This window comes from Myotis myotis, unplaced genomic scaffold, assembly GCF_014108235.1.
Source record: "Myotis myotis isolate mMyoMyo1 unplaced genomic scaffold, mMyoMyo1.p scaffold_m19_p_1, whole genome shotgun sequence".
NCBI classification, from domain to species: domain Eukaryota; kingdom Metazoa; phylum Chordata; class Mammalia; order Chiroptera; family Vespertilionidae; genus Myotis; species Myotis myotis.
In genome coordinates this window covers 165,959,750-165,985,451 of record NW_023416313.1, presented here as the reverse complement: position 1 = coordinate 165,985,451, position 25,702 = coordinate 165,959,750, and the positions used below count along the sequence as shown (strand labels likewise).

Here is a 25,702-nt window from a genome sequence, read left to right as displayed (position 1 = left end):
TACAGCATTGACCTTCCAAGAGATTTTTAGATCCAACTCTGTTTCATCCAGATTATGCCTCTCCCTCTGCAATCAGCCATTTTTATTGAAAATGTGGCTCTATAAATACATTGATGTCCACTTACTAATCTGCACTGGCAAATGAGCTGGGTCTTTGTCCACAGTGATAAGGATCTAGAGTGGCAATGTGTTAAGTCCATAAATTTTGTTATACACACTCAGACTATTTGCCAAATATCCAGAATATTTAATAAAGATTGCTCCCTATGGGCTCTAGAGATGACTAATGAATATTGTCAGAATTAACAAGTGCCGTTTCTATTCCATGTGTTCCATATTGAAATGAGAGCAAGATGTTGTTGACCCTGGAAAAGTCTTAAGGGTTATTTTTCTTTTTGTGAAGGCCTTCCAATGAGGAATTCATGTCTGAAGTCATGAACCAGTATTAGAAAGGACTGAATCAGATTTTCCTAGCGTTTTTGTTTTGTGCCCTGATTTTGTTAGTGTCACTCACAAAACACAGTGTTTGCACCTACCCTGAATCTTTGCATATATAATTCCTTAGGGTGTCTTGGCAAAATGAAGAGGGAAAACAAATCCAAGCAGTGTTGAAGAGAGGGTTTTTAATTAAACTTCATGTTTCATTATGTTTTTTAAAGATTGAAACTGGCATGCCAACATGAATCTGTTTGATTAAAGCATTTGCCCTTGTCTTAATTCATTAAGAGGGGAAAAAAAGAAATAAACCTAAATTTTCTTCCTTGTTACCTAACATGGAAGGCTTTATTTGTTTTTTAAGTAAAAGATTGTGTTGCTGTGACCTTTCTAGCCTCAGATTTAAGATCTGTATAGTCACAAAAATCTTGATGGCTGTGCATGAGACAATATTTTTCATACTAAAGGAATTCATCAATAATATACACTGAATGTTGTGTATAATAATGAAAAATTGGAAGCAATTTAAGTGACATAGAGTAACAAAATTACTGAATAAATTATTCTGTAACTTCTTGGAAAATTATGCCATCAGAATCATATTTTGGAATACTATCTCTATAAAAGCCAAAGCGACTGAACAACCGAACAACTGGTAGACTGGTTGCTATGATGCACACTGACCACCAGGGGGCAGATGCTCAATGTAGGAGCTTCCCGCTGGAGGTCAGTGCGCTCCCACAGTGGGAGCGTTGCTCAGCAAGCTTACCGAGTGGTTGCAGCAGGCGCAGTGGTCTGGGATAAGCTGAGCGGTGCAGGCTCCTCCCCAGCCCCCTGCTGCTTTGTGTACTACTACATCCCTCAGGGGATGTCAGACTGCCGATTAAAAATACACACATATAAAAGTATGTATATCAGATAATATAACCAATACGGTATCAAGGGTTTCTTTATGTGTAATTACATGTAAGGGCTATGGGAATAATTGTGAATAATTAGATATTTAGTATTGTCTTATTTATATGTTACTGCTTTTGCTAATTGTCTGAAATAATTATTTTTGAATCAAAAATACATAATAAAATATTAAAATAGAAAAAGAAACACTATATATCAGAGAAGTATTCATTGAATGACTATAGGTAATATGTGGAAGGTTTGAGACAAAGAAAGAAAGATGACTTTAGCATTGCCCTTTGTCCCATGTAGTTCCTGCATCTAAGAGCAAACTGCCGTGATGCTGAGTGACGTTTTCTTTACTGACAGAATTAGATGAAGGCAGAGATTTTATTCAACAGCTCAAGCATTTACTTTCTGTATTCTTGTTTGAATTCAGTATCGAGGGAGGAAGATAGCAGATTTTCAACAGATATGGCATTATGGAGAATATTAAAATATTCCTAGAATTTGACTATATAAAAGTAAAAAATAATCAGGTGGGTGAAATATACATAAACAAATAAAAAGACAAACTGGGGAAGTGTCAAGAGGGTGGGCTGGGAAAGGTGGGCGGGTCCTGAGCATATAGAGACTTGAGGGGAACAAAGGTCTAAGGTTAGTCTTGCAGTACTGTCATGAAGACTTGTCCTTAACAAATTGCACGTCTCTGTTCCATGAGCTACTTAGAGAAAGAAAGAAAAAAATAAAAATGAAAACATAACCCAGGGTTTCATTGGCACACACAGGGATGTTCATAAAACCATCGAATTCAGTGGGGAAAGGAACTTACTGAGGTCATCTAGTCCATCCCAAGACTCTCAGGAAACACTCTATCTGTATCTGTGTACTTCCAAAAATGACACAAGGAATCTTTCAGTGTCGGGTAGCGGATGGGAGCCCATGAGACTTGCCACAGCCCAGCCTCCCTTATCAGTTGAGGCCATTGTAGAGCAGAAGGGGACATTATCGTCCCAATTTCTCCCACAGGAGACAGAGGACAGCCTGACTTTGGTCTTCTGTGTTCCCCATATCTTACTCTTTCTTGCTTTCTTCTTGGTTGCTGAATCCAGATGGACTTTCTCCCTTATACAAAAAAAAAAAAAGGCAGATCTTGTATTTGGTGAGACTCCTTGGAAATTCTCCTGTGACCTTCCTTAGCTTATTTCTGTTTGCTTTAAGATGTTCCTTTTGCTCAGGGATTATAATGATTTCAGACCATTGCCCGTACTGTTTATATCCAATACCTCATGTCTTTAACGTGGCTAAATAAAAAAAAAAAACACAACTTTTTTGGTTGTTTACTTGTTTTTGTATTTGAAATAAGACAGGCTCAGTTCAGGAGAAACAGGTAACTCTTTCTTCGTTTAAGGAGCTCCCAAGAAGAAGGGGTCATGAGTTGCCTTGCTGAAGGTTCTTAAATTCTTTGTTTTCACAGCCTGAATAATAATAGACTGTGAGCTCTGTGAGGGCAAGGACTTCGTCTCCTAATCACGGAAGCATCTAATCAGACATAGGGCTGATTCCTAGTAGGCACTGATACCTTTTCCTGAGTGAGCGGACATGCAATAATGTCATCATGTTATATTTGTGTAGCACATCTCAGGTGCAGTATCTGTTAGCTCGTCTGATCCTCACAACAGCATCTTCTAAATGGGTGGGCACTGATGTGTCTATCCCCATTTTGTAGGAGAGGGAAATGGGGTTCAGAGGTAGAAAGGACTTCCCGAGGCATCATATGAGGTCAGTGATTTGGAGTTAAGCAAGATGGGGGCACAGGGCTCCTCTGCAGGATGGTTCTGGTTTTCCGGACTTTCATGGCTTCCTTCTTCTTTATTTTCAGATTACAGGACAGGCCCGTGCTTCACTGTGGTCAGCAACCAGATGTGCCAGGGACAGCTCAGCGGGATTGTCTGCACAAAAACCCTCTGCTGCGCCACCGTGGGCCGAGCCTGGGGCCACCCCTGCGAGATGTGCCCTGCCCAGCCCCACCCCTGCCGCCGCGGCTTCATTCCCAATATCCGCACAGGAGCTTGTCAAGGTAAACCCCAGGCTGGTGGAGTTATTAATGGATTCATCTTGTTTGCTCTGGAGGGCCATTTTCCAACAACGCTGGAGAGAATGGAAAAGCAGCGTCAGAGACATAACTTCACGATTTCTCTGACGGCATGACATCCAACTTAGGCGTTAGAAGTGTGGCTCTCCCTGGATTTTCCTTGCCAGCAGTTTCTCCTTGGGACCCCAGAGGTGCTTCCCTGAGGTGCTATGATTCTAGTTCTAGCAGTGCTGCGCATTACAACAATGCTGTGGGTGCACACAAAGCAAAATTTGTGGTCAAGGTCGTTTGTTTTTCTTGATTTTTCCCCCCTTCATATAAAATCGTTGGAGTTTCCCTGTCTCCTAGGTTGTGCTCAGTTGACCTGAAGAAAATTGTATCTCTCCCCATTTTATGGGCTACATTATGCTTTTTTTTCTTTACAAGTCAGAAATAAATTAGGCTTTGGTTCACAGTTTTAAATATCCCCAGATGTTGCCTGCTTGCTTCTTCTCCTGCCTCCCCTAGAAGCCCTTACTCTGTTTTTGGCTTTTACTCCTGTTCTTCCAGCTGTACAAATTCTTTTATTGTCTGGATGTCTGGCAGGAAGCAGGAGGAAGTGAACGGAGGCAGCCGTCACTGACCTGATGGGCCTGAACACTCCCAGGCTGTCTCTGTTTCCTTTAAACATCTTCAGTGCTTTTTTAGCAAGTTGCAATATTTGCAGAAAATTCAGGGTATGCTTTTCTGAGGCAAATAGAGACTAGTTTGGTTTTGTTCTATATGTTTATTCTAAGGGTAATATGCAATAAGACAGAACTTGAGCTTAATCACACAGCCCTATGGGTCTCCATTAAATGAGACTTCAATAAATTCATCTCCTGAGAAACACTGTTGAGGCTGGCTTCTGGCTTCTGTGTACAACATACGACTCCTTTGGACGCATCCTTCTCAATGTCAGAAACAGCAAGAAGTCACTTTGAAACCCAAGAATTACAAAGCAGTTGATTGTATGATTTTATAAGATAGGGTCAATTTAGTTCCCCTTTTCTTTGGTGCCTTTCGCTTTTCTCATCCTTAGAAAGTCCCAGTGAATTTTGAAGAAATTCTTGGCCTTGGTGTTCTGAGCTCAGCTAATGCCCATGAACTCACTGACTGACCAGGGAGCCAGAATTTGAGTGCCCCAGCTGCCCATCCATGAGTCAGAGGCTGGGGTGCTAAGATATTTTGGGGGAAAGAGAATGAAGAGGGAGAGGAAAGAGCTACTGCTCTTTAGCTTTGCTATTCATTTAATACAGTCTGGACTTTTCCAGCATTTTCTTTCTGTCCCTCCCTGACTCTGCTATTCAACATCCAAGAAAAAAAGCATTTTATAAGAAAATTTGTGAAAAGCCATGGAATCAAAATGGTAGTTGTATTGCCACGCTGTGAATGAAATTCTTCATCTCCACCCTGAGGGATTCTGCTGTCAGCTTGGGGCTCTGTCTCCTTGCTGGTGTTGTGAGTCCTTGGGCCAGATGTAAGGGGCTGTGGGCAAAAGGGTTTATCAAGGAGCTTATTGGGTCTTCATTTTTAGAATGTATGGCCAGTAGAGAAGTGCCCTCATCTATATTTCCTCTTGGCCCAAAATCACAATCAATAAGACTATATAATTTTGCTTCTATGTACAATCTTAATTTTAAATAACATTTGAATAAACATATTTAACCTACCAAGTGACTGGGAAATTCTGACCTAAGAAAAAATTGAGATGAGCTCTAGAACATAATTTAATTATATTTCACATACAGTCATTAATTTGTGGGCCAGGACATTCCATCTAAAACAGGAAGCAACACTTTTACCCCAAAATAAATGGTTGTTCCTTTGTTGCCCCTTTTCCTTTGTGCCAACTTTTCTCAAGAACTCAGGTTGCTTAGAGGTCTTACAACTGGTCATCGCTCTCTTGTTTCACACAATGAAGAGTGAAACTAAAGAGGATACCAGGCTTCTAGATTTCTAAGAAAATACCGGAAGCAGAGGAAGAAGCGTTAGACTACTTCCCTGGGGGTTCTTCACTAAACCAGACTTTTGCATGTTGCGGTTGAAAAGATAGAGAAAGAGTACATGGAGAAAGATGGCACTTTCACCATCTTTCTAACTGGATGTCATGAGCCTTCATTGATTACATTTGTTCCTGGAAGGTTCATAGTTGAGGCTCCATGTAGTACCCACAGGTTTCTTCCTTGGGTGCTGTGATACAGCAGTGAATGAAATGAACAAAGAACCTGCTGTATGGAAGATAATTTTAAAAATCAAAACAAAGCAAATCTACGTATTGGGTCACTTGGTGATTCATCCTATGGAGAAAAATAAGCCGAATAACTAAGAAGGGTGGTGACTGATGGGGGGCTGGGTGTTGCTATTAGACTGGTCAGGGAGGGGTCTGCTTCTGAAGTGCCTTAGGAGCAGAGACCTGATGGATGGGATGGCATGAGCCAGGCAACTGTGTGGAGGAAGAATGGCCCAGGCAGAGGGGCCATCACCACAAAGCCCATGGCAGGTGCATCCTTGGTGTATTTGAGGCCAGGCAAGGATGCCAGTGTGCATGGAGAGGAGTGTGAGAGGGAGGAGGTTAGGACATGAGGTTGGAGAGTAGAGGGGTTAGGTAGCATTTTCTAGGGCTTAATGTGGATTGAAGTTTTGAGCTGAGGCGAACATGATCTGACTTTAAAAGGTCCTCTCCCATCACCACTCTTCTAGCAAGGTGCTTCATCTGGGATTTCTCACTTCTTGACCTAACTTCCTGTGTTCTTTAATTTTTTTGCACAAGACAGTTCTACAGAATGCAAGGTGAACATGTTGCATTGAATTTGTATAAAAACATCAGCTCTCTTGTGTAATCTGAGTGACCTTATTTAAGAGTAGTCTGTTTTAACTGAATTATTCAATACAACTCAAAGACAGTTTTGCTATAGATTGTGTTACATTTTGGTTTTAAGGGTTTCTTGAATAACTCTAGTTTTTAATGTCAACCGTTTTTGTCATTGTACCTTTGCATGCATGCATGATCAAACCCCCAAAGTTAGTACTTCTCTACATGAGGAAAGATGGAAAAATAACGAATGCTTATAACTTCATATAGAAAACATTATAAGAATGTTTTATATGAATTAGTAAATTTTGTATAAATTAATCTCGCTCTCTTTCCTCTCTTTTTCTCTCTCTGACCTAAAATCTGACAGATGTGGATGAATGCCAGGCCATCCCTGGGCTCTGTCAAGGAGGAAATTGCATCAATACTGTTGGATCTTTTGAGTGCAAATGCCCTGCTGGACACAAATTTAATGAAGTGTCACAAAAATGTGAAGGTAAGAAATATCAGGCTTTGCAGTTCGAAAATGGAGGGGCAGGTAAAATCCAAATCAGTGGCAAGTGTTTTTGTAAATTGTTCCTAATTCCTTCTGTCTTTGTCATTCCTATGAATGTGTAAATATAACATTCTCACCAGGAATAATATGCCTTTGAAAAGCCTGGCAGCTTTTTCCACTTTTATAGACCCAAAAATTAAATATTAAAACATGACATTTTAATTTTATTTCTGTTGTTGACATTGCTACAGATGCACCCCTTTTTCCAATATTTGGGTTACAATGTTTAAGACACATGCTTTTGCATAGTTCTGTAGATATAAATTTAAATTTGATCATTACATATAATTTAGAATACCTTATCTTCTAATATTTTCCTAGTTAAAACGTACGTTTGATTTTTTTTTAAAGAGACCTAGAACTCATTTATTCTCCAGGTACAAGTAGGGTTAGGGTTAGGGTTAGGTCAAGTTTAGAATTTTCTTTTCTGCCTATTAAATGGACACCTTTTTTATGTTAAACAAAAATGACTTGAGGTAGAGTGATTTATTTGCATTTAGTTTATAGATTGAGCTTCTAAAAATATGTGTACGGAAAATATGTTCATATTCACCACTACTGAGGCCTGGCTTCTAAGTGTAATAAATACTATTTTTTTTCTATGAGAGGGAAACACCCAGGAAATGAGTAGGCAGCATTGAACCCTCTTTTCGTTGGTGAGTACATGTACCTTATATGTAATATCTGACAATAATGTACCACCATTCTCAGGCCTACATCTCCGATCAGCAGAGAAAACATTTTTCATCTTTTGGTTCACACTCTAGCACTTATGTTGTCTTCTTTCCTAGATGTAAACCATTACCTTTACTTTAAATATATCTATTTCAGAGAGGAAGGGAGTGGGAGAGAGAGATAGAAACATCAATGATGAGAGATAATCATTGATTAGCTGCCTCCTGCACGCCCCACACTGGGGATCAAGCCCGCAATCCAGGCATGTGCCTTTGACCGGAATCGAACCTGGGACCCTTCAATCTGCAGGACAACGCTCCATCCATCGAGCCAAACCAGCTAGGGCAACCTCTACTTTAACAATTATACTTCCAAATTTTAAAATATTATGGTATATGTTCTTAGGTATCATCATACATACCTTTTTATGACATTAGTACACTATTAAGATTTATGGCATACAAAATCCACATCAGAGTGGGCTGTGGCTTACAGGCTTAGGCGGTCTCAGATTAATATATTCATCTTCAAGAGACAGAGTCAGCTTTCAGAGAGGGGACTATGGGGTGTAGGACTTGGCCAGTCTGTTTCATTTTCTGAAATTATTATTGCTTCCAGTCTGAACTAGAATCATTTTCCTACGTCCCTTATCTTTCACCCAGACCCATCAGTTAGCATCAGTTGGGACCGAGCACCTTCTGTGGTTGTGAACGAGACAGAAGGCACTCGGATTTAATATCCAGACAGAAAGAAAAATGATTCAAAATCCTTTTATTAATGCTAAGAAACCTATTATGGTGGTGTATCTAATGGACCAAAAATTCAGTCTGAGAATTACTTAACCATTTTCCACAAATATTCCACCCTAACCCCATTCCCCAAGCTACATATTGAAGTCAGTAGCAAGATAAAAACAGAATACTTTTGGCTAGACCCTTTTTTTTTTTCTTTCTTTGCCATCTACTGTTACATTAAATTCAGATAGTGGGTTTTTTCTCTTCCTTTTTATTTTTCTTTGCAAAATTGATATTGGAAGAGACCCTGTTTATACTACGTGTTCTCTGGCCTGGAGGCTGCTGTGAGATGGTTGCCTCCTTACCCCGGTTGAGGAAAGTAATCAGAAAGCCCTCTCAGGATGCTTGGTGAGCTGGGTCCACGCCAGGTTCTTCGCTCTTCTCCCGCTGCAGCACCTCATGATGGGGAGGGCATAGCTCTGGGCATAGGATGATCTCCAGATGCTCAATAGGAGGAATTCCAGACCCTCTGGCCCGCGTGGCTGAAAGGCTGAAGAGACCATCTATGAGCCCCCAGAAGATAGTCGGGCCACATGGGATTCTGTGCCCTTGTGGAAATTGTTCTGGCATCGTTGTCATTACTTTGATGGCTTTTTAAATGTATCTTCCTCTTGACTGGAAGCCCGCAGTAATTTAAAAACACACACCAGTTGAATCAAAAATTGGCTTTAGCAAGTTTACAAGATGCTAACCTTCACTCTCTTTGTGATGGTGAAACAGCTTTCCAGAAGACCTTCCTCTGGGAGAATTCTCCTTTCTTAGAATATTCCCCTTTTCTCAAAACTTAAAAAAAAAAAAAAAGTCATGTACAATTTAGGTGCATTTGAAAGTCATGTACAATTTAGGTGCATTTGATGTGTAAATGAACAAACTGAAGTGATTAAATAATAATTATTAAATTTTCATAAGTGGGAGAAGAAGATTGAGAGTCATCCTGTGAATGGAGAAAGACGGACACAGTCCATGCCCTCCTTCGCTGGGATTTTTCAATGACTGGAGTGTGCACACTAAAAGGACACGAGCATTTTCTTTTTGGAAACCAAGCCCTATTTGCATAGGCTATTGTGGGAGGAAATTAAGAAATAAAGTGTAATTAAAGGATTAAGTTTTATTTCTGGAAGAAGTCCCTTGGATTCCTTATGAACCACTAATATTTTAGGATTTAGATTATCACCAGCCCAGCCTTTAGCAATTATAATAGTGCTGCACGATGCAAAGGGCTTTTTAAAAATGTAGTTCATAAGTGTGTACACTCCCTACTATGTGAGCCAAAAACCTAGGACTTCCCTTTCTGAAATAATGGCATATTTATCTGATGGCTACTTGCTTTAGGGATTCTTATAGCTCAGGCATCAAGAATTCCTGAGTTACTCAACCCATAGACATAGAAGGGGCTCCATCTTCTTCAGCTGCTTACAGGCTCTTGGCTCTCACTGTTCAAGTCAGTGGCTCCCTGTACCGTTGCTGAACAAAATCTCTATGGTAGAGACGTAAGAGCCCTGGGAATAGAGTAGACCTGGCCCCAGTCCAGGTAATGTCCCTCATCCTCCGAGTGATCTCGGACAAGTCGATTACCAGCTCTGAGTTACTTGTTTTCAAATGAGGAGGTTGAACAAGATGGTATCTGGGTTCTTTCCAGTCCTGCCATCCAGACCCCATCACCGCATTTCTCACTATTGTCCCATTGTGATCAGGCTGCCGGTGCTGGGTGACTAAGAAACCATGCGTGCTGGCATACCTAGTGTGACTATCAAGTAGCGTGGCTGATGGTTTTTTCCATGTGACTTGAAGAATCAGCCTGTTTACTTTTTAGTCACACATTTTTCACCGGATTTTGTGTGTGTAATAAAGCAAAATTCATCTCACCAGCTTGGTGACATTCATAATTAGTAGTGTCACATGTTGCTTTTAAACAACTGCCACAATTTTTAGTTTTATGTTTTCCTAGTGAGTAATCTAGAATCTAGATTCTGGATGGTCCAGATCAGGTTAGCTGGTTTTCCCTGTTTCTCACTCAGGGTAGATGTCCATGATCCTGGATTGAGCTCCTGAATAGCTGAATGTCCCAATGATACCTGGACCAACCTCCATTCCAGTTGCCCCCTCCTTTCTTCCCTCTGCTAGAGGAGCCCCAGGATAGGGAAGTGGCTGAGGGACAGGAAGAATACCCAGGGAGAGATAGTTGGAAGGGAAGGAAGACCAAGAACAAAGATCCGGGAAGCAAATCCAGAGGAAAAGGACCTATCATTTGTGTCCCTTCTCAGGTCCATAGAGAGAAGGCAACCATGGCACAGGCATCTCCCAAGGGATAGCTACTCCCCAGCAGCTCTGCCTCTCTTGCCTGCCCCAAGGGAAGAGGGGAAGTGTCCCAAGCACAGAAGAACCTCTTCCCAGCCAAGCCTCACTGCTCACTGGGCCCCTGAAAAGATGGACTTGAAGAAACTGAGAAAGCCACTGTTCCCAGACTCTCCTACCCGGGGTCCCTGGTAGGAGATAAACACAGAGTGATAAGAGCCTGGAGAAATAATAAATTCATATGAATGAATTTCAGAGTATGAGTGATTCTGACACAAATGCTTTATTTATTTAGCCTTTTCCTCTCGAGACCTCCTCACAGCCTGGTCATGAAATCAGAACTCTTGCTTCCGTCCCTGAGAAGCAACAGGACCGAGGAAGTGAGGGGATGCAGGGAAGTAGAAAGGCCCTAGACACATGGAGGAAAGGGCTGTGTTACTCAGGAGAGGGCACTGAAGGGGACTCAGAGCCATTGAAGTTTTCTCACATTGAGCAGTATGGCCTGGGAGTTCTATCTTGATCTGTGTGAAAATTAGGGAGGTTCGCACTACAGTGAGTTTTCTAACCTGCTGACCTTTGAGGGTGTGCACCTAAGTGGAAACTCTGTTCCTCCCTCTCCCCAGCCCCTGGCAGTGGAGACTTGGGTTTAACATCACTTTATGAATGAACCTCTTGGCTCTTATTTTGGGCATTACTCATGCCAGTTCTCTGGAGGCCTCCTGGGCACCAGAATTACAGGGGTAATTAGAGGAGTTGACACACATAAAGCGTTTAGACCAGTGATGGCGAACCTATGACTCGTGTGTCAGAGGTGACACGCGAACTCATTTTTTTGGTTGATTTTTCTTTGTTAAATGGAATTTAAATATATAAAATAAATATCAAAAATATAAATCTTTGTTTTACTATGGTTGCAAATATCAAAAAATTTCTATATGTGGCACGGCACCAGAGTTAAGTTAAGGTTTTTCAAAATGCTGACACGCCGAGCTCAAAAGGTTCACCATCACTGGTTTAGACAATGCCCGGCACCCAGCACATGTCAGCTCATTCTCATTGTTGCTGCGGTAGTCTTCAGTAAGGGGTCCACATCTGACCTAGCCAGCAAGTGAAAGACGATTCGCCATCTGGCCAAATTAATTCTGGTTTTACAATGGCGTTTCTCTGATACATGCTATCACATAAATAACCTCTTTGGATATTGATATATATTGTGTTTTTAATAGGAATGGTAGCAATCATTTATACTATCAGATAGAAAAAGATTTCTTTCCATAGACACTATCTCCCCACAGGATCTTTGATAGATATTTTATGACTTAGAAGTTAACTTTTAGGGACACTTTGAGAAAGGTGCTTTCTTCTTAATACTGTTGTGGGTTCTGGGTGGAGCATCCCAGTGTTCCCCCCTGCTCTCCCCAGAACCCACAGAGAAGCATCGTAATGGCAGCCAGAGTGCTCCATTGTGGCCAAGTTTGGTCATCACTCAAACCACGTGGTCTTCTCTGTGGGATTTTGGTATCTGCTTTGTGGAAAATCAGATTGAAATGCAACGCAAGAACTGATGCAGATCATAAAGTACATAGAGAGGAAGCTTAACTGAATGCATACCATGGAGAGAGAAAGAGAAAACAGAATTTAAAAATAAGTGACATTTGGACTGTTAGCATGCTGTAGTTACTTGGTGAAATAGCAGTACACAGTTTTAGATTTTAAAGGGGAAATTTATTTTATTTTGCTTTTATAATGAATTTGGTGAATTTCTTGGGTAAACCTGTATTGAGAGGAGAAGCACCCACTCTTTGAATTGACTTTTTTATGTGCAGCTTTTATTCTGTAAAGATTGCTGTTTCTGGCAACACTATTTGACTAATGTCACATCTGAGTCCTTGGGTGACAAACAGTTGTCTATTGTGTTCTGTGAGTACCGAAACTCTTCTTTATGTTCCAGATATTGATGAGTGCAGCACCATTCCTGGAATCTGTGACGGGGGCGAATGCACAAACACAGTCAGCAGCTACTTTTGCAAATGTCCCCCCGGTTTCTACACCTCTCCCGATGGCACCAGGTGCATAGGTAGGTCTAATTGTAAACAGCGTGAATGTTTTCTGACAATTAGTTCCATAACATCTTTCTAAACAAGTCTGTTAAGGGGTCATATAATTTCTCACTTACTGTAAAATGTACATCTATGGAAACCTATTAAACAGTCAAGCATCCTTGGAAAGAGCAGAGGCACCCTGTGGTCCTGTTTTGGGATTTTTGCCTCCCATAGGGAGGGGTGATCCAGGAGACCCTACAGATATCCTCAGGCTATGAATTAACCTGCAGTTATGCAAGTGTCAGACCTTGAAGCCCTGCTTGACTCTTCTCTCTTTTGACCCCCAACCTTCAGTCATTTCCTGGGACCTATACTATTTCAGGTCTGAAGTTTTGCCATTGTCTTTCTGCTCCCTGGCTTCTCTACAATTTATCTGGTCAGATTTATCTTCCTCAAGTAGTGCTCTGATTAAATAACTCTCTTGCTCTAGTAGTTTTCTATTAGGATTTGGAGATTAGTGGATCCTTCAGATGCTGCAAGCCCCCCAGAGCTTTTGGGGTTAAAGAGGGGGCTGTGAACATGGAGAGGCTGAGTGGAGAGGGCTGTTGCCTTCCACCCTCAATCCCCACATCCACACCCTCCAGCTCTGTTTTTATCTGGTTGGATGTTAAACTTCCATGAAAAATATTAATTAAATAAGGGGTTTTGTTGTTTAAAAAAATAGATTTGACAACTGCTGGATTTAACAACTGCTGAGACTCCCTTCAAAACCGATTATTTTAGACTAAAGTTCAGGTTCCAGAGTGTGCAGCCTAATAGCTAAGAAGCTTCGCTCTCTGCCTGATTCCAATCTTGCTAAGTTGTCAGCACAGCTCCTGCTTCTCACCCTCAAACAGGCCATTCATTTTTATCCTTTCATGCCTGTAATCATACATGTTGCACCCACCACTCAAGACACCCTTCTTCCCAGTTCAAGCCCCCTTTCACATTCTTCTCAGGCCCTCTGTCTTTGAGGGTGTTCCAGATCAGCTTACCCGAAAGCTATTTCTCCCTTACCCAGGGACATGCTTCTCACAAATGGCCTCATAGGGAAATTCTATGTCTGCATGTTTTTATCTCACTAATTATGCCATAAGCTACCCTTAAAGACTAGTAACTGCTGTCCTTATTTCCCTGGTGGTTCTCAGCACAGTGTCTCCTATGTTGTAGGTGCTCAGTAAGTATTTGTTGAATATCAAGATGAGTAAGTCTTTACTGTTGGGACAATGCTAGGAAGCCCGTGGCAAATGGCCTTGGAGAAAAGTGAAGGCTATCTTTTGATGTTTGTTTCTGGCCCATATTTTTGGAGACACTCAGCTTCACATCCTCACCACAGGCAATGGATTTCAGACCAAAACGAAATTGCACTTGAAATTCTGGATTCCTTTTTACTTAGTCACATATAATAAAAGCCGAGGGCAGTCTCTTACAGTTGACATTTGGATAACTACAACTAGTGAGGGAAGGATATCTGACTTTTCATTAGAAACAATGGGAGTGCCCAGATTGCTGGATTTTCCAGGATCTATCCATAGAATAGGAACTGCAGTGAAAGAATGGCAAGTGCAATATATAGTTCCTTTCCCCCCCAAAAAAGTCCCAATTAGCATATGACCTCTAGTGGATATGCTTAGCATAGACGTAGATCAGAAGTCCTTTCCTGGCCAGATAATAGGTAGTTTGTTTGTTTTTTAACTTTCAAAGAGAGACTCAAATGACATTAAAATGGTTAAAACACATTTACATATCAGATTTCTTACATTAAAAGTCTTTTTTTCTTTTTACTAGATATATTTATGCTAATTTTTTACAAAGGAAGAGGGTGGGGAGGGAACTAAGATTTATGGATCACCTTGGTATGAGGTACTTTGTGGAAGTTACCTAACTTAATGTTCATGACAGTGCCATAGATGGAAGAAGCTGGGGTTTAGAGAGTCCAGGTAAATCGGTTGGTCCAGTTGTTTAAGTGACTAGTAAGTGAGGGAGCTGGATTTCAGCCTGGGCCTCAGTCCACAATCTGGCCTCCTTCCACTGCTTCCTCCCAGATGAAGCCCATGCAGTAACTTTCTTGCCATACCTCCAGGCAAGCGCTGTTTCTCCTTCTTTGGAACTTTCTGGTACCCATAATTAGCAATTTATTATATAAAATTATCCAGAGGACATATCTGCCTTTGCTAATGCTAATATTTCCTGCCATGGTAAACCACAGAGACACCCCCCTCAAATAATCCCTATTGGCAGGAAAATAGATTTAGTCTCCAACTTATATACAAATCCAAGGTTAGCTGTAGTTGGCTGTTTGGAATCAGTAAATCTAACCAATAGAAAAATCCCATATGTAGATGGTGGTCTGCAGTGTTTCCTTATATATCTCTTCTAAGCATGCAATTCTGTTACCTTCTGTCAGCACATCCTGAGACTCTCAGCCCTCCTCAGCCCCAGTGCCCTCTGTGTTCTGTAAGCTCTGGCAGGATTATTTTATTTTTTGTTCTGTGATCATTTGTTGGCACACTAAGACCCTTTGTGTAGGGTTGTCTTTTCATAGTAGTGTGTCTGTCACATCAACTCCCAGGAGTTCTTAAGATGTCCTGTACCTAGTTTGGCCTCAATGAGCCTCAGTTTCATTGATTTAACACATAAGATAGCCCTAACTCTGGGCTGGACACAACGATGCTAGTGATTGGATAGGAGAGGCCTGTTGATAGGCTAGGAGGACCTGCAAACACCTATTTGTAATATATTTGTTCTGCTATGATGTGGCTTCTGGGTCCTGAGAGGGAAGCGGGAAGGAGGAAATTCCTGTTCCTTTCTTGCTAGGTGTCTTGGCCAGGACAGGTGTAAAATAGCTGACGGTGTCTGCGGTTCCCCCTACCTCCCTTTATCTCCTTCAAATCCTGACATTCTTCTCCCTCGGCCTCCGTAGGTCTTCATATTCTCCTGAACCCACCCCTGACCCTCCATGCAAGGTGATCCAGCACCAGAATGGTTTTCTCCCCACTTACTATGGCATTGCTACCTGATGACATAGGAAGCTTCAGGCTGGTGTGCCCAGGGCTCAGTTCCTCCAAATAGAGTCTGGTTTTCACAGATTTTCTCTTCTTTTACCTATTAGCCCATAGGTTTTCTTTAAAATCTTGAGTTGTATAAATGTGTGCATTTTTAACAAAGGCTGTCCTTCCGGAAAAAATAAAGCAAAAGCAAAATGATTATTGCATGTGCAGGTGCCATTTGTAAATCAAGGACTGTGGCAACCGAAACATGGCTGATAATTTTTTCAACGTTCACCATTTTGATCGAGTCTCAGTCTCATTGATTTAACACATAAGATAGCCAGCGGAGCAGTAACATACTGTCATAGTTAATTTGCAAAATAATAGGCATTAGCCCATTATGAGTTTGCTGTCCCCAGCTTTTCTCTGAAAGATAACCCATGCTGAAAATTATGTAGACAAATTTTGGTCAAGTGTTTACACTGGGTTTGGACTACTAAATTCATTGGAAGCTGGGATATAAGCCAGATTTTAACATCTCTTTCCATTCTTAACAGCGTTTGGTTTCTGATCTTCAAATATTTACCAATCCCTAAATATACAAAGTACTAGTGGCTTTAAGGCATTGCTAACTAGAATGTAATAACTCCTATCTCTCCAACCTCTTCAGGAGGAGGTGCCACCCTTGGCTTCACAGAGCATGCCTTGTGTGCACCCCTCTCCTGCCCTCTACCCTGGACCAGCCTGGAATAACACTTGTCCTGCCTCTTTGCTGAGAATATTAGTCTGACCAGAGCTGCAGGAACTGGGATCACAAAAAATTTCTGGAAAGCACATTCATTCTTGCTAGTGGTTTTAAGTCCTTTTCAGAAATGATCTTGCACCCTTTAAAGTGGACCCATAGTTTTACAGTTTGTCTAGGCTTGTTGTAGCCTTTATCACTTGATGTTAACAATGTAACTGCTTCTAAGTTAGCCTGGTTTTTAAATTTTATTTCACTTTATTCATTTACTAGAGGCCCAGTGCACAGGATTTGTGCCCTGGTGGGGGCGTGGCCTGCGGGGATCGACCTGCTGTGGGAGCACCGCTCATCCTGGTCAGCCGAGTGGCTGTGGACCTGCCCTCTGAGTGGCTGCTCCCTGGTCCAGCATCTTTCATGGAGCTGGAGCACTTGCCTCTCCAGGGGACCCAGTCGGGGCCGGGCCCAGGGACAATAGCACTGAGAGGCGGTGGAGTAGGCCTCAGTCCTGCAGTGGCCACAAACCCGCCTCCCAGCCTCTGGGGTCAGCTCTGTGAGCCCAGTGGCAGCACTGCAAGGCATGCAGGCATCTGGAGGAGGCAGCAGGGAGCGAGGAGGAGGAGCCTGGGATGAGGAGGCAGTGATCGATCCAGCCTGGGTTCCTGCCTGTTGTCGGCCTGGGGTTTGCAGCGGGAGCAGCCGCTCATCCTGGTCAGCCAAGCGGCACTCCCACTGTGGGAGTGCACTGACCACCAGGGGGCCGCTCTTGCCTTGAGTGTCTGCCCCCTGGTGGTCAGTGTGCATCATAGCAACTGGTCGACCAGTCATTCTGGTTGTTCTGCCATTCGGTCGCTGGGCTTTTATTATATAGGATTGCAATCATCAAGATTTGAAGGCTTTGCATTCCTAAGAATGATGTAGATGAAAACCATGCTAGATATAACTCTTTGGGCAAACTTAATGTTTAATATTTAGTCTTATAGGAAACATAGGGGCAGATTTTTTTACTATTAAAAAATTCCACACTTCAGAAAAGGATTTGACACTTATATTCTTTTAAATGACAGGCATATGTAAAACATTGTTTACATTTCAGAACATTATTTTGTATTATCTGTGCAGAGATGTGCTTTACTTGAAGAGAAGCACACCATTAATGCGTCCCAGGTAGACCAAGGTGCTCAGTTGGCTCCTTCTTGGTAGCCCAGGGTTGCACTTCGGTGTGTCAATGTTGTCATGACAGTCAGACATGATGTCACCCAGTAAAAGTGATCTATAGAGAGAAATATGTCTTCCCATGTTGCTTTGGGATGATACCTTCTGCCAAAAATAAATAAATAAATAAATGCTTCCAGAACCATTGTCTCCTATAGGACTAAGAACTTGGAATCGCCTACATTTTGAACTTGTAAATATTTCGTGCCTTATAAAATTCGTTAGGGCCCCAGGACAAAAGGAAATCTTGATTAGCAAGCATTGAATCTGTCTGCAAAGTGGCTTATTCCTTAAAAAAAAAAATCTCAAGTCTGACTCATATTTTCAGACTGCAAAATAAGAAAGATCTCTTAGAAATGCAGACTATAGTGCAGACTTAATGTTGTTTTAAAATAGATTTATATCAATATTTGCCTAAAGGGGCTCGAATGAAATCGTTTGAAACCAAGGACAACACAGTCTCCCTTCAGTAGAGAGAGCTGTCTTTGTAATAATTAACTGTCACCGCCGTGGTTTTCTTAGTCTCTCTTTTCCTATGGCACATATGGTTGTAATCATTCGTTCCCACCTTGGGATTGGAATGTGGGCCTTGGGCCAAGTGCACCAGCTCGCAGGGGCACAAGGTGTGAGCCGAAGACAGGGTTTCTGTCGGAGCATTGTTCCTGAGTGGGGCTCGCAGCTTCCCTTCCAGGGGCAGGAGTGTCTGTTCCTGCTGCTGGAGCCCAAATGGGAAACGCAGAGGTGGCGGGCAGCAGAGTGTTGTAACCAGTTTGATCTCAGTGATGTGTGTGTGTTTCTTTCTTCTCTCAGACGTTCGCCCAGGATACTGTTACACGGCTCTGGCAAACGGGCGCTGTTCTAACCAGCTGCCACAGTCCATAACCAAAATGCAGTGCTGCTGTGACATCGGCCGATGCTGGTCTCCGGGGATCGCCCTCGCGCCTGAGATGTGTCCCATCAGAGCAACTGGTAAGAGCCCTCCCAGCTTACTACAGGGTGTCCCGACTCGGCCCCCACAGGCCTGGTGGCAATGTGCATGAAGCAGATTTCATGGAAACCCAGGTAAGTAAGATTCCCAAAAATAAGAGATGACATTCAGGAAAATTTCCCCAGGTCATGGACTGGGAAAATAGAGGCCTATATCAATAACACTGCTTCAGGTACTGCTTCTTACTTCGCTTGCCTATGACTGCCGAACAGCACCCTTTTCTGGAAGCAATTGCTCCCTCTTATTCGCATCTATTTCTTTTGGCCGCATGCAGTCCTCCAAAGCTCTGAATAAAACGCAGCTCTCCCAGAGCCTTTCAGGGGAGCTATTCTGGGTACACATTTCCTCCTTCCCTAACATCTGACACTTTCCTTTTCCTACTTGCCAAGTTCTGTTGACTATTTTTTTTTTTTACAATATCTCTTTCATCTGTCATATTTATTTCCATGTAATGTTCATTTTCCCGCGTCTGGGCTATTGCGGTAGCCTCCTAGCTGATCTCCGTGAACTCCACAGCCGCCACATACATTTCCCAAAGCATAACTCATCCGGAGTTCAGTTAAAAAAATTATGTCTGGGGGAAAATGTAGAGAAAGATGTCCAGAAAAATTTTCCCAGGAAAAAGTCAGGCCGTATATACTGGTCTAAGTCACTTTATTTCTTGAAAATAAGATTTTAGTACTTAGCCTCATATTTAGTCCCCAAATCTGTTCCCTGTTCATCTTTTAACTCTTGTTCTTTGTAATAGCTTTCTTTTCTTTTTTAATATATATTTTATTGATTTCAGAGAGGAAGGAAGAGGGGGAGAGAGGTAGAAACATCAGTAATGAGAGAGAATCATTGATTGGCTGCCTCCTGCATGGTCTACACTGGGGATCGAGCTTGCAACCAGGACATGTACCCTGACTGGGAATCGAATCGTGACCTTCTGGTTCATGGCCCAACCACTGAACTACACTGGCCAGGCTAGCTTTATTTTCTCGTTACATAATGTGATCCAGTGTTCCTTGAACCCAGTCACAGTATTTCTAAACTCAAATGTTCTTTTCTCTTAACACTTCTCCCCAGTTCAGGTCCTTCTTCCTTCTTCCTCACCGCTGCCATCCTGCTCATTTTCTACCCTCTTGTCTGTTAAGGATTGGCTCAAAGGTGACCTGGTCCATATACTCTCCCTAGACAACAAGCTGGAATTGCTGCTTTGTCCTCAGTGCTCCAGGCTTGTGGTCCTGCTGCGGCACCCGTCCCACCAGCTCTGCCTTGTGCCTCTGTGTGTTCATACATTGTGTTTTCACTGGTTGGTAAATCTCATTAGGACGTCTCCTACATCATTATAGCCCGTGTTCCTTATGCTTTTTTTTTTTTTTTTTAACACTTCCACAGTACTTAGCAAAATCTTGCTTATAGGAGGCAATCAGTAGAATGAACAATTTATTAAGTGACATCTTTCCCAGCAGTTCTAAGTTATAACTGGGGTTATATCTCCTTCTCAACCTGATTCCTGAAAAGTGTGTTTAAATCAGGGACATTTGGGAGAGAAAAGGAAGGTGAGGGTGGATAATGCAGAGTTAATGAAATACTTCAGAGTATGCTCCTCACAGAATGCAAATTGCCCATTATCGAGGGTTACAGAATTGCTCACAGATGTTGCTATAAAATTTCTGTTTATTGCTGAGAATTATATGTGTGAGTTAAAGAAGCAATAAAATCTTTCAATATCTTATAACATATACCAAGTCATATATTTTGTTTGATTTGCTTATGGTCTCTGACCTAAAAATATAACCCACCCTCCTTCATTCATTAGGGAGACCATTTAGTAGGTCGCTGTTTAGACACACGTGACTTCCTACTAAGACGTATGGCTTGGGTACCAGGAAAATTGCTTTTTAAATACATATGTTAACTTAGGAATCAGCAGCATCGAAGTGGTTTTCTTCCTGTGTTGAGGCTTGAGTAGAGGAGAGAGAAAACTGGAGCAGGCTTAGGTGCCTGAAGACCTACTTTGGGACATGCGGGGCCGAAGGCCTGGTTCTCTCGGGTCCTAGTTGTATCAGGAAAGATGCACAGGCTGAAGTAGGCCCAGGGCAAAACAGACTGATAGAGAAAACACATTTGCGGGTAGGCGTGTGTTTGCTCAAATGTTCCAGTACCAGTGCTACAGAGCTTGGGCCTCTGACAGAGAGTGATGACATAGGAAGGAATATTTTAGATAGGTCAGTTTTTCACTCTTCAAAAAATAAAATCTGTATCATCTCTGGGTTAAATGGGGATAGGAAAGGTGGACATCAACTGAACAAAATTCGCCCCAGGTTGCTGATCCTGAATGTAAAGGCATTTGATGGACAGTTATTAAGCTGAAGAAAGTACAGGACCCAGTCTGATATACTCTCCTGGAGAGGACACGATGCATTTAATGGCATGCTTAAAGCAATATACCCACCTAATGAGCAGAAATTATGATAAGCAATGGGACTTCTTTTGTACAAATGCAAAAAGGCTAAAAAAAGAAAGAAAGGCTGCTTGATGGTTGGAAGCAAAACGAGTCCTTTAATATAATTGGCATTCAATTAAATCCAGCACATTAACAGATTCCTTTTATGTGCATTTTAAGACACAATTTAAGGGCTAGGCTGAGCATGGGAGGTTGAATTATGAATGTATTTCAGTAAGACATTTTACTGTGTCTTAGAAAAAGCCAGACTTTAGTCCACAAAGAAATGAAAAATATTGGCCTAATTTCTATTAATGGATTAAACCAATTTGGAAAATAACTATGGGAGAATCTCTCTGTGACAGTGATAATACAATTATCAATATTCTGGCAAGAGAGTAAAAATACATTAAAAATTGCATGGTCATTTTTCTCAAAGAAGGTTACTATGACAGAATATGGCTATTTGTGGGAAACATGAAACTGATTAGTTAATACATCTCTGGAAACCTGGGTGCTGTTTAAAAACACCTGTTTGGAAGCCCAGGGGGGAAAAAGTGTCACAGATCTAAAGACAATTTCTTCTAATAAAGACATGGCATTGTGGGAAATAGGAATCGGCCTGAATCAGGGTGTACTGGTTCAGAGGGTCATTAGGCAGCATTAGCAGCAGACCACCACCCCCTGGGCCCCTTCATGGGCCCCTCCTTCACCATCACTCTGCTGTCTTTCACAAGTAGGTGTTCCTTGGGGGTTCTGTCCCCGAATTCCCTTCCTTAGATGAGCTCATCCATCTCTAAGGCTTTAGATATCACCCATCTACTGATAACTCCAAAACTTATGTCCAGCCTGACTTCTCTTTAGGCTTCAAACTCTTCAAACTCATCTGCACTGGGATGTCTGATGTCTCAAAACGCGTCTGTTCAGATGGAACATAGAGCTTCCACCCACCAAACCCACCCCCACCACACTTTTCCCCACCCCAGGGATCAGAGCCTGCATCTATCTACCCAATTGCACAACCAGGAAATTAGAAGTCATTCTCAATTTCCTCTTCCCTCCACTCTGACATTTACTCCTGCACCAAGCACTATCCATTTTTCTCTAAAATGTGCTTTAGCCGAAACCGGTTTGGCTCAGTGGATAGAGCGTCGGCCTGCGGACTGAAGGGTCCCGGGTTCGATTCCGGTCAAGCGCATGTGCCTTGGTTGCGGGCATATCCCCAGTGGGATATGTGCGGGAGGCAGCTGATTGATGTTTCTCTCTCATCGATGTTTCTAACTCTCTATCTCTCTCCCTTCCTCTCTGTAAAAAATCAATAAAATATATTTTAAAAAAATAAAAAATAAATAAAATGTGCTTTAAATTTACCTACTTCTGTCTGATTCCATCACTACCACCTTTGTTCAGTCATCATTGTCTTGCCCCGGGTTCTGCAGCAGCCTTAGCTCCCTCCAGTACATCTTCCACGTTAGCAAGAATGATCTGGAAATGTTCATCTTCTCACATCTTAACCCTGCTGAAGACCTCCAGTGCTTTCCATTGCGCATGAAATAAAATCTGGGCTTTAAGGGTACTCTTTAGAGTCCTTTGGGATCCACAGGTGGGACTAGATGGAGAAAGTGGCATTTCTTCTCCTTTGAAGTGAATTGTGATATAAGTTAAAGACTTCCTGGGTTTGAAAGAGGCATTGGTACACCCCCTGGTAAGTTTGTTTTGGGTTTTGAATTATTGTACCAGTATGGCTGCTGTTGTAGGTATTCTGAATGGGGATGAAGTCAGTTGGCTTTTTTCCTTTTCTTCAGTTGACCTACGCGGTTTGAAGATCAGTGCTACTCAAAGATTTCTTTGAAAAGTAAGGATGATTTCCATGGACCAATGACAGATGCTACAGCTTAGCTGTTGTGTTCTGTTGTGTTTTTCCAGAGGATTACAACAAGCTGTGCTCTGTCCCTATGGTGATTCCCGAGAGACCAGTATATCCTCCCCCACCGATTGGCCCCATTCCTCCAGTTCACCCTGTTCCTCCTGGCTTTCCTCCGGGACCTGGCGTTCTGGGTCCTCGACCACCAGTGGACTATCCATATCCATCTCGGGAACCACCAAGTAAGAATTCAGAAGTCATCTAGCAATTTTTCTTGCATTAGTCAGCTTAACTTTTTTGTTGTTGGTTATGCTGCTTTAGTCATTAAATAATTTTACCAAATCTTGGATTAACTTTGAGTTTATATAGTGTTGTATAAAACTTTCTCAATTTACCTAGGTCTTAGATTATAAATGGGAGGTTTCATATTCTCCAGAGATTAATGTCCTTTTATGTTATAGATGTTTTCAGTCAACTGTGGGAAAGATTTGGGAGAGATTTAAATCTGATTACAGGATGAATTAATAGAGGAGGTGTAAAATTATCCTTGGGTTATTAGTCATACAAAGCAGTTTTGCAAGTAAATGCCAATAACTCACTGCCTTATGTCTCCAACCTTGAGATTGGGGTGGAAAAAGGGGTGGGGAGGAGTAGACAGAGAAGCAGGTGATACCTGGCCAGGTGTGCTACAGTGCACATGCGATCTCTGTGGGCAGGATGGAAGTATGCTTTATTGAAGCCAGATGACCTTTGTTTGCCCAGGGTCTCCTTCCTTTATGATCCAACATCTTGCCCATTATTGCCAGATTAAGTGCTGATGAAAGACGCCCTAGTTACAAAGCATTTTAATGGGATTTAATATGATTCCTTTAGGGGTGCTGCCAGTCAACGTCACTGATTACTGCCAGTTGTTTCGTCACCTCTGTCAAAACGGACGCTGCATTCCAACTCCTGGGAGCTACCGGTGTGAGTGCAACAAAGGATTCCAGCTGGACCTTCGTGGGGAGTGCATCGGTATGTAATAGATCGCTAGGTTGGTAGCAAGAGGTTACTGCAGTGTTCTGTTCCTTGACTATACAGGTTTTCTATTCTCTGTAACAAGTCACCTCAAACTTAGTGGCATCACAAGTTAGTGGCATTGCAAGTGGCAACACAAATGTATTATTTTATAGTTCTGTAGGTTAGAAGTCCAACACAGTCTCCCGGGGCTGATAGCAAGGTGTTACAGTGCTGTGCTCCCCTTGGAGGCTCTCGGGAAAATCCATTTCTTTGCCTTTTCCAGTTTCTGGAGCCTTCTGTATTCCTTGTCTGAGGGGTCCTCCCTCTATCTTCAAAACCAACAGGGTAACATCCTCAGATCAGTCTCTAACTCTCTGGTTCCCTCTTCCAAGCCCCCCTTCCACTCAAGGACATTCGTGATCACCATGGGGGATCTGTGTGATCCAGGAGACCCTCCCCAGCTCAGATCTGCTGATTAGCAGCATTGATGTTTACCTGCAACCTCATTCCCCTTGGCCATGTAGCATATGTACAGGTCCTGGGGGTTAGGACATGAACATATTTGGAGGCCAGTATTCTGCCTAACACAGTGACTTTTAACTTTTATTGTAAAATACATTCAAATCTTTGCTGGTAACCCCAGCTTAACTCATCTTACTAAAATGCGTGAGCATTAAAAGTATCTCAAAATTATAAAATCTTTTCTCATTTTACTAATTTAAATGGACAACTTACCAACTCTCTCTAGTTATTAAAAACTGAAGAGAGAAACTTTAAATGGTTGACAAGACCTTTAAGCTAGTGAAGGGAGGAAATGTCCCACAGGGACCTTATATTGTTAAGAAAACCCAGTTGCCATCTAATGTTTAAAAATATAATAAATTCTTCCCTTAGTTCTGTTTCAAATTCCAATTCTGAAATTATGAATCAGGCAAAAATCAGTCGTTGTTGGTTTCTTGTGCTATGGAGTTCCCTGGCGATGTGAAAGCCCCCCTAGCAGCCCATTGGAAAGTCATTCAACCCTAGAGGTCACCCTGAGTTGGGCAGAAGAGGGAACATCCAGCCCAGGGCTGGGGAGTGTGAGGTCAGACCTGCACCTGCCACAAGAAGCATGTGACCTTGGCCAGGTAGTGTATCCTCTGTGAACCTTAGCTTCCTCGCCTTTACAATAGAGCAGCGGTTCTCAACCTGCGGGTCACGACCCCTTTGGCGGTCGAACGACCCTTTCACAGGGGTCGCCTAAGACCATCCTGCATATCAGATATTTACATTATGATTCATAACAGTAGCAACATTACAGTTATGAAGTAGCAACAAAAATAGTTTTATGGTTGGGTCACAACATGAGGAACTATATTTAAAGGGCCAGAAGGTTGAGAACCACTGCAATAGAGAAATATAAACCAGTTTACTTCTAAGTCTACTGATAGTTCGCCATGACTGTAAAACTAGTGGGAGCCTATCTGGGGACACGGTGAAGGAGGTGGAGGGCTCCATGATGGGTGAGAATGGCCCTTTAGAGGACAGCGGGGGTCATGTTTTGTTCTAATGTTCCCAGTGGAGTTCAGCAGGGGATGCTTAGATGGCGTCACACTTTTTATGGAAAAAATCAGGCTTCGAGAGATACTCAGAATCCTATCCAGAAGCCGCTTCTGAAGTGTTATTCTGTTTGATTCTTTTGGGCAAGACTCAGGGAAGATAAAATGTTTATTAGCTTGGAGTGTTGAGTTGCTACGTGTTCAGCATTTTTCTCTGAAAAATGACACAAGAGAAGAATACACTTTAACTGCTCCACCAGTCTTCAAGTGGCTGGTG

The 25,702-nt window shown here is 42.2% G+C and overlaps 1 protein-coding gene across 3 annotated transcripts in view; it reads left to right on the top strand.

The window, feature by feature from the left end:
* The window catches only part of FBN1 (fibrillin 1), a 237,974-nt gene that overhangs the window by 106,104 nt on the left and 106,168 nt on the right, over positions 1-25,702 (top strand). For all 3 annotated transcript variants that reach the window (XM_036300753.1, XM_036300742.1, XM_036300760.1), the window contains 6 exons: positions 3,215-3,412; positions 6,631-6,756; positions 12,532-12,657; positions 18,416-18,574; positions 22,951-23,130; positions 23,762-23,902. In XM_036300753.1, coding sequence (XP_036156646.1) covers positions 3,215-3,412; positions 6,631-6,756; positions 12,532-12,657; positions 18,416-18,574; positions 22,951-23,130; positions 23,762-23,902 — 930 coding nt within the window. The remainder of the gene's footprint in view (positions 1-3,214; positions 3,413-6,630; positions 6,757-12,531; positions 12,658-18,415; positions 18,575-22,950; positions 23,131-23,761; positions 23,903-25,702) is intronic.